This window comes from Coregonus clupeaformis, chromosome 29 (assembly GCF_020615455.1).
Source record: "Coregonus clupeaformis isolate EN_2021a chromosome 29, ASM2061545v1, whole genome shotgun sequence".
NCBI lineage: Eukaryota > Metazoa > Chordata > Actinopteri > Salmoniformes > Salmonidae > Coregonus > Coregonus clupeaformis.
In genome coordinates this window covers 30,341,608-30,356,882 of record NC_059220.1, presented here as the reverse complement: position 1 = coordinate 30,356,882, position 15,275 = coordinate 30,341,608, and the positions used below count along the sequence as shown (strand labels likewise).

Sequence of the window (15,275 nt, the reverse complement as noted above, 5' to 3'; positions counted from 1 at the left end):
GTTAGTTTAAAAAAACGAATAGGCAAACGAAAAGCAGATAACTTGTCTTCAAACATTAAGGTGATAGTCTAGTCCTCAAAAATCACCCCAAAACATACCTGCAACTTAGATATGAAAATACGTATTTTAGTGCGGATAACGTCTCTGCTGAAGGAAAGCTTGCACTTGCAACGGCGAAAACCCTCTAAAACAATGGTGAACATTAGGTTGCAATATAGTAGCAGTGAGTCTGAATTTGTCCAATGAGTTAAAGTGTGCACCGTCACCCAATAACCACTAGATGTCACTCTAGCGCATCAAATGTGTAAATTAGATTGTAGGCGACACTTGTTCATCAAAGCTGTTGACTTGACGTTAATTGAATTCTCACAGACTCTTGCTGTGGACAATATACAGTACATTACCAAAAGTATGTGGACACCTGCTCATTGAACATCTCATTCCAAGATCATGGGAATATGGAGTTGGTCCCCCCTTTGCTGCTATAACAGCCTCCACTCTTCTGGGAGTCTGCTAAATGACTAAAATGTAAATGTAAATGTAAGTCTTTCCACTAGATATTGCGGGGACTTGCTCCCATTCAGCCACAAGAGCATTAGTGAGGTCAGGGCATTGATGTTGGGCGATTAGGCCTGGCTCTCTGTAGGCATTCCAATTAATCCCAAAGGTGTTCGATGGGGTTGAGGTCAGGGCTCTTTGCAGGCCTGTCAAGTTCTTCCACACCAATCTCGACAAACCATTTCTGTATGGACCTCGCTTTGTGCACGAGTGCATTTTCATGCTAAAAGAGGAAAGGGCCTTCCCCAAACTGTTGCCACAAAGTTGGAAGCACAGAATCGTCTAGAATGTCATTGTATGCTGTAGTGTTAAGATTTCCCTTCACTGGAACTAAGGGATCTAGCCCAAACCATGAAAAACAGCCCCAGACCATTATTCCTCCTCCACCAAACTTTACAGTTGGCACTATGCATTGGGGCAGGTAGCGTTCTCCTGGCATCCGCCAAACCCAGATTTGTCCGTCGGACTGCCAGATGGTGAAGCGTGATTCATCACTCCAGAGAACATGTTTCCACTGTTCCAGAGTCCAATGGCAGTGAGCTTTACACCACTCCAGCCAACGCTTGGCATTGCGCATGGTGATCTTTGGCTCGTGTGCGGCTGCTCGACCATGGAAACCCATTTAATGAAGCTCCCGACAAACAGTTATTGGGCTGACGTTGCTTCCAGAGGCAGTTTGGAACTCGGTAGTGAGTGTTGCAACCGAGAACAGATGATTTATACGCGCTACGTGCTTCAGCACTCAGCGGTCCCGTTCTGTGAGCTTGTGTGGCCTACCACTTTGCGGCTGAGCCGTTGTTTCTCCTAGAGGTTTCCACTTCACATTAACAGCACAGTTGACCGGGGCAGCTCTAGCCCAGCAGAAATGTGAAGAACTGACTTGTTGGAAAGGTGACATCTTATGGCGTTGCCACGTTGAAAGTCACTGAGCTCTTCAGTAAGGCCATTCTACTGCCGATGTTTGTCTATGGAGATTGCATGGCTGCGTGCTCAATTTTATACACCTGTCAGCAACGGGTGTGGCTGATATAGCTGAATCCACTAATTTGATGGGGTGTCCACATACCTTTGTATATATAGTGTATATATCCACAGTCTGTTTAAACAATTACAATACGACTTGCCATAATCATATTGGTATTACAGACTGGTAAAAACATCATTATTGAATGAATTTCACAAAATATACCATTACGGAGGTGCCTTAGGAAAAAGGAAAGAAGAAATGTGTCACATCACGGTCCACTTATGGTTTTCTGGGAGGAAACTAAAGGAGGCTGCAGCATGGCTATCAACACTCTTCTCTCCCTGTGGGGAGCACAAACTGTAGCCATAACATTTGTCTAGCGCTCTGACTGGGGCTGTAATGTTTGTGGATGGTAGCTGCTATCTGCTCAGAGGATCGGATGCGGTGGGTTCTCCCTGTGCTAGAACACTAGTGGTAAACCAGACACATTCCTGGACCTGGAGAGGACGGCTATTATATAGAGGCTCCCCTCCTCTCTCTCTGTCTCCCCACTGACCTCAACCCTCATGGGGCTCCTGTGTCCTGACATGCCCCACTGTGCCCATACAGTGACAGGCAAACTATAGGGACATTCTCTTCTCTCTCTCCCTCTCTCTCTACCCTCTCTCCTCCTGTCTCTCTATCTCTCTGCCATTCTCTCTACGTTTCTCACATCCCCCTCTCATCCATATCAAGTAACACCATTGTCATCACCAAGTTACAATCATCTGGGCCATGGCTTTTGAAATGGATAGAAAGATGGAATTGAAAGATTTACATGCAATTCTGTTTCTATTGTTCTCATTCATTTTAGAACAAAAGTCTAAGCATGTCACATTAGAATGATTTAGCACTGAGTATTGTTTTGATACATGAAAAGGCAGTGGGGGAAATAAGGTAAGCCCTCCACCACTCATGTCAGAGCCCAATAGACTTCCTGGGAATGTGGATTTGTCACACCATTGTGGACTAAATCTCCCATCATGTTCCATGCTGAGAATTGTCACAGCACTTAACTAATATCCCCCAAGTCCTGCTCTGGAGCAAGTGGAGCGAGGGGCTTTCACTGGCAGATACAGAGTGGCCATTCTTCACTCGGGGTCTCTCATGCTGGGCCAGGGCCCCGGGCCGCAGAGCTGGTATCAGGTTCTTTACACTGCTCAGTGTGCTGCGACTACAGGAGATTGGCAAATGCCCCCCATAGTTGCCTCGCACTGTGGCTCAACCCCGGCAGCGAAAACAGTTGACACATTGATTTAAAGGCCCAGTGCAGTCAAAAACGTGACTTTTTCTGTTTTACACATATTTCCACACTATGAGGTTGGAATAATACTGTGAAATTGGGACAATTATGATAAAGCCCTTTTAGTGTAAAAGCTGTTTGAAAAGACCACCTGAAATCTCAGTCTGTTTTGGTGGGATGGAAATACCACCTGAAAGTTCAGCCTGTTTTGGTGGGATGGAGTTTTGGCCTGCCTGGTGACATCACCAGGTGGTAAATTAGTTAATAGACCAATAAGAAAGAGAGTTCCAAACCTCTTTGCCAATAACAGCTAGTTTTCAGTTTTCCCCTCCCCACTCAGACCACTCCTAGACATTCTTGCTTGAGAAATTGCTCTTTGCTAAGAAGCTATTTTTGTTTCTTTTTGACCATTTTAATTTAAAACAATCACAGTAAGGTACATAACTGTTACCCAGAAATGATTTGATATCGAGATAAAAACAGCTGCATTGGACCTTTAACTCTTTGAGTACTGCTGTGGTCCATAATTCACTGAGCAATGAATATTCCCCCTCTCACCTACATACAGTCCTGTGAAAAAGTATTTGCCCCCTTTCTGATTTTCTTTATTTTTGCATATTTTCGATACTGAATGTTGTCAGATCTTCAACCAAAACTTAATATTAGATAAAGGGAACCTGCGTTACCAAGAAATAAATTAATGTATACTTATTTTATTTATTTAATTAACAAAATTATGCAACATCCAATTCCCCTGTGTGAAAAAGTAATTGCCCCCTTACACTCAATAACTGGTTGTGCCACCTTTAGCTGCATTTACTGCAACCAAATGCTTCCTGTAGTTGTTGATCAGTCTCTCACATCACTGTGGAGGAATTTTGCCCCACTCTTGCATGCAGAACTGCTTTAACTCAGTGACATTTGTGGGTTTTCAAGCATGAACTGCTTGTTTTCAAGCATGAACTGCTCGTTTCAAATCCTGCCACAACATCTCAATTGGGATCTTGGCTTTGACTAGACCATTCCAAAACTTCAAATTTGTTGCTTTTTAGCCATTTTCATGTAGACTTGATTGTGTGTTTTGGACAGTGGCGGCTGGCCGATAGAGGGCGCTAGGGCGCCGCCCCCTTAAATAAAATTATTTTTAAAAATAAAATAAAAAATAAATAAAAATAATAATAATAATAATAAAAACATCAGTATGTCAATATTTGTGTGTTTGAAATATGGAATGCACACAGTAATATGTGTAAGATATGATAGAAAATCATATTCGCAACCTTTCCTCTGCCTGTCAAACGCCTCGTCAGCTCTGGGCGATACAGAAAGTGCCCCGAGGAGGCCGGTCTACGTAGCAGTTAAGCCAATTGCTAATTTAAGATATGAATGTATGACATAAAATGTAGCTAATCAGCGATTTTAATTTGAATCCAAGGAGGGCGATTATTTTATCGCCCCAAGCTCGCCCCTGATAAAATAAGGACCGGGCTCCAGTGGCGCCATTTTTACTAGACGACAATGGCGAGCGCAAACGTTACTCCTCCAAGACCCAACCCTAACTCGGTGAAATCTCTCCTCCAAGATCCGTTTGAGAGGAGAACTTTGTCAGAGAAAGTTCGGGTGAAAGAGCTGGGCCCAGATCAACCTGACCTCTCAATCAGACAGCAGGCTAGCGAGAAAGGGAAGCAGTATATGCGCGGCTTCTCCCGTAGCTGGTACACCAGGAAGGCTTGGCTAGCTGGGTGCACTGATGCTAATGCTTTATTTTGCTTTCCGTGCTTGCTTTTTAAAACGACGGGGTCAGATTCAGCATGGACAGGTACCGGAGTGAGGGATATGAAGCACCTGTCAGAGAAGGTAAAGAAACATGAGAACACCAGGGCACACATGGACAACTCTGTAAAGCTAGCTGTATTAGGAAGGGTGAACATTGCTACGCAGCTGGATGACGGCCACAGGATTGCGGTGAGGAAACACAATGAGGAGGTGGATAAAAACAGGCACATTCTATCCAAAATTATCGATTGTGTGAAGTTCTGTGGGGCTTTTGAGTTGGCCTTGCGTGGGCACGAGGAGACTGACTCCTCGGACAACCCCGGCATTTTCCGGGGCTTAGTGGATTTTGTTGCCTCCCTCGACAGTGTGCTGGAGGAGCACCTGAAGACAGCTACCGTTTTTAAGGGCACGTCAAAGACGATACAGAACGAGCTGTTGGACTGTATGCTGTCAGTGCTTAAGGATTACATCCTGGAGGAAGTAAAGAGTGCTGATTTTATCGCCATTCAAGCTGACGAGACGACTGACGTTTCCACCCACTGCCAGTTGGTGCTTGTGATACGCTACATCGATGCTAAAAGTAACGTCCAAGAGCGTTTTTCGAGTTCATTTTGATCGAGAACGCAACCGCCGACACCATCGCTACAGCGCTGCTGGAGAGGCTCAGCACCATACTCTCACATGGACAAAAGGCCAAACTTATTGCCCAGGCTTACGACGGAGCAAGTGTGATGAGGGGAGCCACCGGCGGAGTGCAGCGTAAAATAGTGGATGTGTACGAAAATGCGCACTACGTCCACTGCTATGCACATCAGCTGAACCTCATCATGCAGCAGGCTACTTCACGCATCCCCAGGATCGGCACTTTCTTTTCCGACCTTGCAGGATTTTCTGCTTTCTTCTCCAGGTCTCCCAAGCGAACCACCGTGCTTGACGAAGTGGTTGCGCATAGACTCCCCAGAGCCTCTACAACACGGTGGAACTTCCACAGTCGCGCTGTAAACACTGTGTACGAGTACAGGGATGACCTCCTAACGTGTTTCCAGACCATCAGAGACTCTGGGAACTTTGATGCCCCGACTGTCAGAGAGGCGGGGGGCTTTGTGAGGATGCTCGAAGACGAGGCTTTCTGTTTTTTCCTGGCACTGTTCCACAAGATCATGCCAAATGTGGACATGCTTTTCAGCCAGCTGCAGAAGAGGAACATCGACCCTGTCTTCATTAAAGCACTTGTCCAGAGGTTCACAGACAGCATGCTAACAATCAGGTAAATAACTATATTTACTATTGGCTGATAAAGATGTTGTTAGAAAGATGAATAGTTCACTTACAACAGTTTAAAAGCCTAAATGTGTCTGGTCATCAAAGTGAGTGATTATCATAGAGCCGTCACAATTATATTTGTTTTAGTATTTTAAAAGGAAAGAGAAGACACAATCAGACGTTGATAATAATGCAGGAAAGTACTACACAGTTTGTAATAATTATTCAGGTGTCCACCAGGTCAATTTCTAGAAGAGGCCTAGTTGTTATTGAAGATTAACTTTATTGCTAAGTGCACAGCAGAACAAAATGATGTTGCATCCCTCTCACAAATGTAATAGAAAAAGGCTTTAAAACGTAATAACATCAGTTAATTATGTACATCACAGGTTAAAAGCAGTTACTAGACATAGTTTGTGTGTATATACACACTATCTGTCTGTCTGTCTGTCTGTCTATATATATATATATATATATATAAAAGTCACTGGTTGTGTGTTGAGGGGGAATTACAGTGAGTTAAGAAGTCTGATTGCAAGTTATCAAATTAAACTTTATTTTTTGGACCCAGGGCCTCAATTCCCTCTTTGTGTGGGGACAGCGCATCTGACGAGCAGCAACAGCCCATCAAGCGACGGAGGATGCTGGGACCAGGAGAACAACAGAGGTTGGCTATAGAGGTAAGTTGTGATGTAATTGTCAGTGTTTCCCCCTAGAACTTTTTTTCAGGCCTGGTAGTATGTAGCCAAAACCCTGAACAATCAGCACCTTGGTAATCATATACTTGAGTTGGACATAGGCATGTGTCAGTCAGGATCACTTGCATCAAAATAGCTTAATTGCAAATTAAAGCTGATGATGTATCTTTTACAGGTATGTGATACCATCCTGAGTCATGCCAAAGAGAGGTTCTCCTTCACCCAGCACCTCATCAGCGCAACACTATTGCACGGAGAGTTGTTCCCACAACACAGTGTGAAGTTCCCCGATACAGCGCTTGAAACAACCGTGGAGGCGTACCCCATGTTGAACAAGGCCAAGCTCAAAACCGAACTGTCCCTCATCTATGAGAACAGTGAGTTCAAGGCTTGTAGTGGTGCAGTGCCCCTGTACCAGTTCTTCATGGAGAACAACCTTCAGAGCACTTTCACAGAGACTGCCAGCCTCCTCAAGATCCTCATCACCACACCCATGACAACTGCTGAGTCAGAAAGGTGCTTCTCTACACTGAAAAGGATCAAGACCTTCCTGAGAAACAGCATGACACAGGATCGCCTGAACGCTCTGGCCATGCTCTCCATGGAGAAGAAACTTGTCAGGGACATTCCTGACTTTAATCAAAGGGTCATTGAGAGGTTTGCCACTCAGAAGGACAGACGGGCAAAATTCCTGTACAAATAAGATGACAGACACACACACACAGAGCAGCTCTGGCCGCATGTTTCTTTGTATATAGTTGACCTTAGCATAAAAAATCCAGTTATATATGGTACTCTAGAAAGTCTTAATAGTGTCTTTGCTAATATTACTGTATATATGTTGTTTTGTATCAATTAATTGTTGCAGTTCTGGAGCACATTAACAATTAGTCACATTTAGTATGATCATAAAATACTGTATGCTATTCTTCCAGTCAAAGGTTTGAGTTCATCCACTTGATATCCATTTCTATATTATACATCCTTTTATACAGTGTAAGATTTCCTATAAACTTTATAATAATATCATGTTATTGTCCACTTTCCACTCTGTTCTGACAGCATGCCTGTTGCGTTGCCTGTTTACTACCAATGGTGAAAAGTTCACTTTAAATGCAAATGAAAGGCTTGGGTTTGTGTAATATGTTTTTGTGTAAGAATGCCTCAACTTTTTAATATTGGCATTAAATAATTACTGAATGTTTCACTGAGCACTGCTGTCCTGCAGTTTGTGTTAAAATATATCGCGATGGTTACAGGAAAAAAAAAGTATGGCACAGCCCCACCGAGAATATTTTTCACCAGCCGCCACTGGTTTTGGATCATTGTTTTGCTGCATGACCCAGCTGCTCTTCAGCTTCAGTTCACAGGCAGATAGCCTGACATTCTCCTGCAGAATTCTCTGATACATAGCTGAATTCATGGTTCCTTCTATTAAGGCAAGTCTTGCAGGTCCCGAGGCAGCAAAGCATCCCCAAACCATCACACTGCCACCACAATGCTTTACCGTTAGTATATGGTTCTTACTGTGGAATGCAGTGTTTGGTTTTCGCTAGAACATTCTTCCAAGAGTCTTGATGATCATCCAGGTGCTTTTTGTCAAACTTGAGTGAACTTTTTGGACGAGATGGGTCCCATTATGTCTGGCAAAAACCAAACACTGCATTCCACAGTAAGAACCTCATACCAATGGTCAAGCATGGTGGTACTAGGAGAATGTCAGGCCATCCATATCTGAGCTGAAGCTGAAGCACAGCTGGGTCATGCAGCAAGACATTGATTCAAAATACACAATCAAGTCTACATGAAAATGGTTAAAAACAAACAAATTTGAAGTTTTGGAATGGCCTAGTCAAAGTCCAGAACTAATCCCAATTGAGATGTTGTGGCAGGAACCCACAAATGTTGCTGAGTTAAAGTAGTTCTGCACAGAAGAGTGGGCCAAAATTCCTCCACAGCGACGTGAGAGACTGATCAACAACTACAGGAAGCATTTGGTTGGAGTAATTGCAGCTAAAGGTGGCACAACCAATTATTGAGTGTAAGGGGGCAATTACTTTTTCACACGGGCATTGGGTGTTGCATAACGTTGTTTATGAAATAAATAAATAAAGTATGTAATTGTTGTGTTATTTGTTCACGCAGGTTCCTTTTATCTAATATTAGGTTTTGGTTGAAGATCTGACAACATTCAGAATGAAAAATATGCAAAAGTAGAGAAAATTAGAAAGGGGGCAAATACTTTTTCACAGCACTGTACATGATCCCACACTCCTTCTGAAATTATTCACAGAGGAAAAAATGGAAAAGTGTATGGCTTATAGAGCACCTATTTCTCCCTCTCCCTGGCCCTTGACAAAGGCTTGACTTTAGTTCAAGGTTTTCTTGTTTGTGCACAATATCTCTTGGAGATCATGAACCTTTGGAGTAGTGATTTGTTCCTTTGTCACTAGCTGCTCTGTGGCCATATATCTGACCGCACTGGATGTGTATGCCTGCTAAGTGTGACTGAGGGATTGGCATTAACTCATGGCTCTCTGGGATATTACAGGAGGGGAGGAGGCAGGAAAGTGATCCCCAGAGGCTTGGCCGCTGAATGTTCCGATATCCCCCAGCCAGGTAATCCAATACCCACATCTGTCATGGCCAATAAGTGGCAGATCAATTTCCACTACGGCTCATTTTGAGGCGTAACAGTGGGTTATGTCCCGCTGCTGATAATAGCCTCCAGAATGGCCACTTTCATAGTTAGCTATTAACTGATATCATTTGAGTGGCAATGAAATGGCTCAAGATTGTGATTAAGAAGACCATGAAGAATAGTTTAGTGTCAGTGGTTGAGTATATGTACCACAACTCTTGTTTAATGTCTTATCTGTGTGATATAATGGGATTGTCTCAAAGGCCAGAGACATTCCTCACATAGCAGGAGGAGATCTCTCTCTCTCTCTCTCTCTCTCTCTCTCTCTCTCTCTCTCTCTCTCTCTCTCTCTCTCTCTCTCTCTCTCTCTCTCTCTCTCTCTCTCTCTCTCTCTCTCTCTCTCTCTCTCTCTCTCTCTCTCTCTCTCTCTCTCTCTCTCTCTCTCTCTCTCTCTCTCTCTCTCTCTCTCTCTCTCTCTCTCTCTCTCTCTCTCTCTACCACTGGATCTCAAAAACAACCCTTTAATAGATAATGATTTATCACTTTGCCATATCTTATCACTGTTCATTGAATTGTGTAAGCAATGCTAAGTCTGTGTGTTTCATTCATCCAGGAGTACTGGGCTTCTCATCACCACTGAGTGTGTGTGGATTAACAGAATCATGAAGGATTGGGAGGTGAGGATGGAGACAAGGAGCCAGAGGAGCCACTCTGAACCACTCTGAACCAGTGGAGTGGAGACAGAGTTTATGGACACAAAACAGATTATGTTAGAGGTCAGGGGTCAAGCCAGAGAGCAGAGATGTCCTTACCGCTTGAGAGAAGGACCAGGATCGAATATGAGGTTGGCTGTATCTGAGGAGGAGAGAGGAGAGAATGAGGCAAGATTAGAAAACAAAGCATCTAGCATATCATCTAGTCTAGACCAATGACTATATTAGTCAGGGGGCAAATGGGTAACATTGACTAGTCAAAACCACTCATTCTACCCTCTGCATCAACCTCAACATACCACAGAGGCACTTACTGTACCATTTAGGTTTGGGAATGATAAATACAGGAAGTCAAAAATCTTAGTGCATCCTTGGCTCAAACATAGGCACTCATTATCTTTATCTTGGTTCCATTTCAGTTAACTTTCATATATAATTTGCTGCAATAAAATGGATCTTGTGGCAAAAATAGGGCCGTTTTTTTCTGTCTGTGTCGGGACAGTGGTGATATATCAGACAAACAGCCACTGCAGTATGGTGCACAGAGAGCTATCGGCCAATTCTCAAAATACATAGATTTACGTCAGCAGGCTACAGGCCTCGCCCTGCAATCTTAGGGTATGAAGTCGTCTTAGCTTGTTTTTCCTGTCTGTCAATTGCTTACATCTTTCCCCCCATAGTTAGCAAATCCAGACCTTTTACTGCTGTCTCATATGGTTGGTGTAAGATGTCTGAGACATAATGGTGAGATAGTTAATACCTCTGTGTATGAAAAATGTATGCACTCACTAACTGTAAGTCGCTCTGGATAAGAGCATCTGCTAAATGACTAAAATGTAAAAATGTGCCTTCCTCTGCTTTTTGGCTGTGTGTAAGTGGAGTAGCTAGTTACTTTTGAGTGTCCTAAACTTGTTACTGAATATCCATAATCAAGTATTTGAATGTACATGCAAATAATTGCTCCACCGCCTACTGTATTGTGTAACAGTGATCAGAAATCTTAATATGTGGGCATTCATCAAGTGTGACAAACAGGCTGAGACGAGGGGGGTATGCGCGTGTTGGGGTTAACACCCCCTCAGGGCCAATGAAAGGCCATGGAACCTCTACCAAACAGATGGGGGCGACTGTTCCCTCCACCATCGTCACAGTCAGTAGGTTGGAGCAGCTATTTATAGAGTTTGTTGGGAAAATCATCATTTGTCATACCCCGTCATCATTTTTTATTCCTCTTGTAGGATGTCATCCAAGTGAGGTTAATTTAATTTCAATAAGGGGAATCAGATGTCTTGAATGATTTTGAATCCCAAAATAGGAACTAGCCTCATTCAAAGTCCTCTATTTCCAAACAGAAGGATCTGACCCATTCTTTCTGGGTCTTATTCATTTGAAGAATGTCACGCTTGAGGTTGTAACACTATTTGAGGTCCTGTCTGTCTGTGGTCTAGCATGTTGTCTCCCAGTAGTCTATCTGTCCGTCTTTTTGTCTGGTCCGGAGACACTTGAAACCCTCCCTCTTTAAGGAATACCTGAAAAATATATTGGGTGGTTGTCCCACTGGCTATCCTAAGTTGAATGCACCTATTTGTAAGTCGCTCTGGATAAGAGTGTCTGCTAAATGACTTAAATGTAAACGGTCCTCTGACACCATGACACTGAGGTTAGTTTTCTACCACATACTTTCACTGGTTGTTAAAATCCAGTTCAGACCACCAACCCAACCACCCCTGGCCTGGTTAAAAACATGCCACTATTCCCTGACTGACTGGTGGCTCCATAAGTGAGATGACACCAACTATGAGGGGTATTTGAGATACTGTATACCCTTCTAGCATATACCATTTGATCTATAGGCCTCATACATCATATGCTTACAGTACAGCACAACTGTAAATTAGAATGGGTTATATTGTGAGTGTTATGGTTGACTATGAGTCATATGAGTGATGTAATATGACCACCCACCTGTTGAGGAAGCCACTGCTGGAGCACCAGTCGGACACCTGTGTGAGTGATGGACACAGATAATAAACTCATTCATTACCCAGCACTGGCCAACTTGGTCACTTTCCCTGGGTCTTCAGGCCTTGTGGGTTGGTTACCACATTGGACTGTCTTGCTAAGATCATTGAAAGGCAATGGAGGCAAGAGCTGCTCTACTGTAGCCTCAAAATTTGATATTAATGTAAATCCTTGATATTTTAAGGACATAACACCTAAGCAGCTAATTTAAATCAGTGTTGATTTACTAATGTGTTAAGTGCATGGCACAATCGCTGATTTGCCCCAAAGCTTATTGCATATATAAAGAAAGTAGGGAGCATGTCACTGAACACACCATCAATTCTCCTGCGAAGAAAATGGTGAATAGAAGAGGGCAAATCTGTCAACATACAGTACATACATACAGTACCAGTCAAAAGTTTGGACACACCTATTCATTCAAGGGTTTTTCTTTATTTTTACTATTTTCTACATTGTAGAATAATAGTGAAGACATCAAAACTATGAAATAATACACATGGAATCATGTAGTAACAACAAATCCAAATATATTTTATATTTTAGATAGTAGCCACCCTTTACCTTGATGACAGCTTTGCACACTCTTGAAAGTATCTTAACCAGCTTCACCTGGAATGCTTTTCCAACAGTCTTGAAGGAGTTCCCACATATGCTGAGCACTTGTTGGCTGCTTTTCCTTCACTCTGCGGTCCAACTCATCTCAAACCATCTCAATTGGGTTGAGGTCGGGTGATTATGGAAGCCAGGTCATCTGATGCAGCACTCCATCACTCTCCTTCTTGGTCAAATAGCCCTTACACAGCTTGGAGGTGTGTTTTGGGTCATTGTCCTGTTGAAAAACAAATGATAGTCCCTAAGCGCAAACCAGATGGGATGGCGTATCGCTGCAGAATGCTGTGGTAGCCATGCTGGTTAAGTGTCACCAGCAAAGCACCCCCACACCATCACACCTCCTCCTCCATGCTTCACGGTGGGAACCACACACGTGGAGATCATCCGTTCACCTACTCTGTGTCTCACAAAGACATGGCGGTTGGAACCAAAAATCTCAAATTTGGACTCACCAGACCAAAGGACAGATTTCCACCGGTCTAATGTCCATTGCTCGTGTTTCTTGGCCCAAGCAAGTCTCTTCTTCTTATTGGTGTCCTTTAGTAGTGGGTTCTTTGCAGCAATTCGACCATGAAGGCCTGATTTACGCAGTCTCCTTTGAACAGTTGATGTTGAGATGTGTCTGTTTCTTGAACTCTGAAGCATTTATTTGGGCTGCAATCTGAGGTGCCGTTAACTCTAATGAACTTATCCTCTGCAGCAGAGGTAACTCTGGGTCTTCTTTTCCTGTGGCGGTCCTCATGAGAGCCAGTTTCATCATAGCGCTTGATGGATTTTGCGACTGCACTTGAAGAAACTTTCAAAGTTCTTGAAATGTTCCAGATTGACTGACCTTCATGTCTTAAAGTAATGATGGACTGTCGTTTCTCTTTGCTTATTTGAGCAGTTCTTGCCATAATATGGACTTTGTCTTTTACCAAATAGGGCTATCTTCTGTATTTGTATTTATTACGGATCCCCATTAGCGGCTGCCAAGGCAGCAGCTACTCTTCCTGGGGTCCAACCACCATTTACATCAATAAAACAATACATAACACATCACCTTATTTCACACTACTCTACCATAACATATTTACAATACAAAATCAATAATACAGCAAAATAACAATATTAAAATGTGTGTGTGTAGAGTGCGTGTGTTAGCATGTGTTTGCGAATGCTGTGTGTGTGCCTGTGTGTGTGTGTGTGTCTCTTCACAGTCCACGCTGTTCCATAAAGTGTAGTTTTATCTGTTTTTTTAAATCTGATTTTACTGCTTGACTGAGTTATATGATGTGGAATAGAGTTCCATGTAGTCATGGCTCTATGTAGTACTGTGCGTTTCCCGTAGTCTGTTCTGGACTTGGGGACTGTGAAGAGATCTCTGGTGGCATGTCTCGTGGGGTATGCATGGGTGTCCGAGCTGTGTGCCAGCATTCCAAACAGACAGCTCGGCATATTCAGCTTGTCTACACCTCTTAAAAAAACAAGCAGTGATGAAGTCAATCTCTTCCACTCTAAGCCAGGAGAGACTAACATGCATGTCATTAATGTTAGCTCTCTGTGTACTTTTAAGGGCCAGCCATGCTGCCCTGTTCTGAGCCAACTGCAATTTTCCCAAGTCCCTCCTTGTGGCACCTGACCACACTACTGAACAGTAGTCTAGGTGCGACAAAACTAGGGCCTGTAGGACCTGCCTTGTTGATAGTGTTGTTAAGAAGGCAGAGCAGTTATTTCAATCGCTGTAGCAGCTGATGTGTATAGTGTTGAGTCATCCACATACATAGACGCTTTATTCAAAGCCAGTGGCATGTTGTTAGTAAAGATGGAAAAAAGTAAGGGGCCTAAACAGCTGCCCTGGGGAATTCCTGATTCTACCTGGATTAAGTTTGAGAGGTTTCCATTAAATAACACCCTCTGGGTTCTGTTAGACAAGTAACTCTTTATCCACATTATAGCAGGGGGTGTAAAGCCATAACACATACGTTTTTCCAGCAGCAGATTATGATCGATAATGTCAAAAGCCGCACTGAAGTCTAACAAAACAGCCCCCACAATCTTTTTATCATCAATTTCTCTCAGCCAATCATCAGACATTTGTGTAAGTGCTATGCTTGTTGAATGTCCTTCTCTATAAGCATGCTGAAAGTTTGTTGTTAATTTGTTTACTGTAAAATAGCATTGTATCTGGTCAAACACCATTTTTTCCAATAGTTTACTAAGTCTGGTCGGCTATTTGAGCCAGTAAAAGGGGGCTTTACTATTATTAGGTAACGGAATGACTTTTGCTTCCCTCCAAGCCTTGGGGCACATACATTCTAGTAGGCTTAAATTGAAAATATGGCAAATAGGAGTGGCAATATCGTCCGCTATTATCCTCAGTAATTTTCCATCCAAGTTGTCAGACCCCGGTGGCTTGTCATTGTTAATAGACAACAATAATTTTTTCTCCTCTTCCACACTCACTTTACGGAATTCAAAATTACAATGCTTGTCTTTCATTTATACTTGGATGTGTAGTGTCAGCAATTGTTGATGGCATGTCATGCCTAAGTTAGCTAATCTTGCCAATTAAAGTAGTTGGTAATATCAGTTGGTTTTGTGATGAATGAGCCACCTGATTCAATGAATGATGAAGCTGAGTTTGCCTTTTTTACCCAAATTTCATTTTAGGTGCTCCAAAACTTTTTACTATCATTCTTTATGTCAGTTATCCTTGTTTCATAGTGTTGTTTCTTCTTCCTTTTATTCAGTTTAGTCA

At 42.9% G+C, this 15,275-nt stretch overlaps 1 protein-coding gene across 2 annotated transcripts in view; it reads right to left on the bottom strand.

The window, feature by feature from the left end:
- LOC121545025 (connector enhancer of kinase suppressor of ras 3) overlaps positions 1 to 15,275 on the bottom strand; it is an 81,392-nt gene that overhangs the window by 11,182 nt on the left and 54,935 nt on the right. For both annotated transcript variants that reach the window (XM_041855355.2, XM_041855354.2), the window contains exons 14-15: positions 11,864 to 11,901; positions 9,998 to 10,040 (exon numbers count right to left, since the gene is read on the bottom strand). In XM_041855355.2, coding sequence (XP_041711289.2) covers positions 9,998 to 10,040; positions 11,864 to 11,901 — 81 coding nt within the window. The remainder of the gene's footprint in view (positions 1 to 9,997; positions 10,041 to 11,863; positions 11,902 to 15,275) is intronic.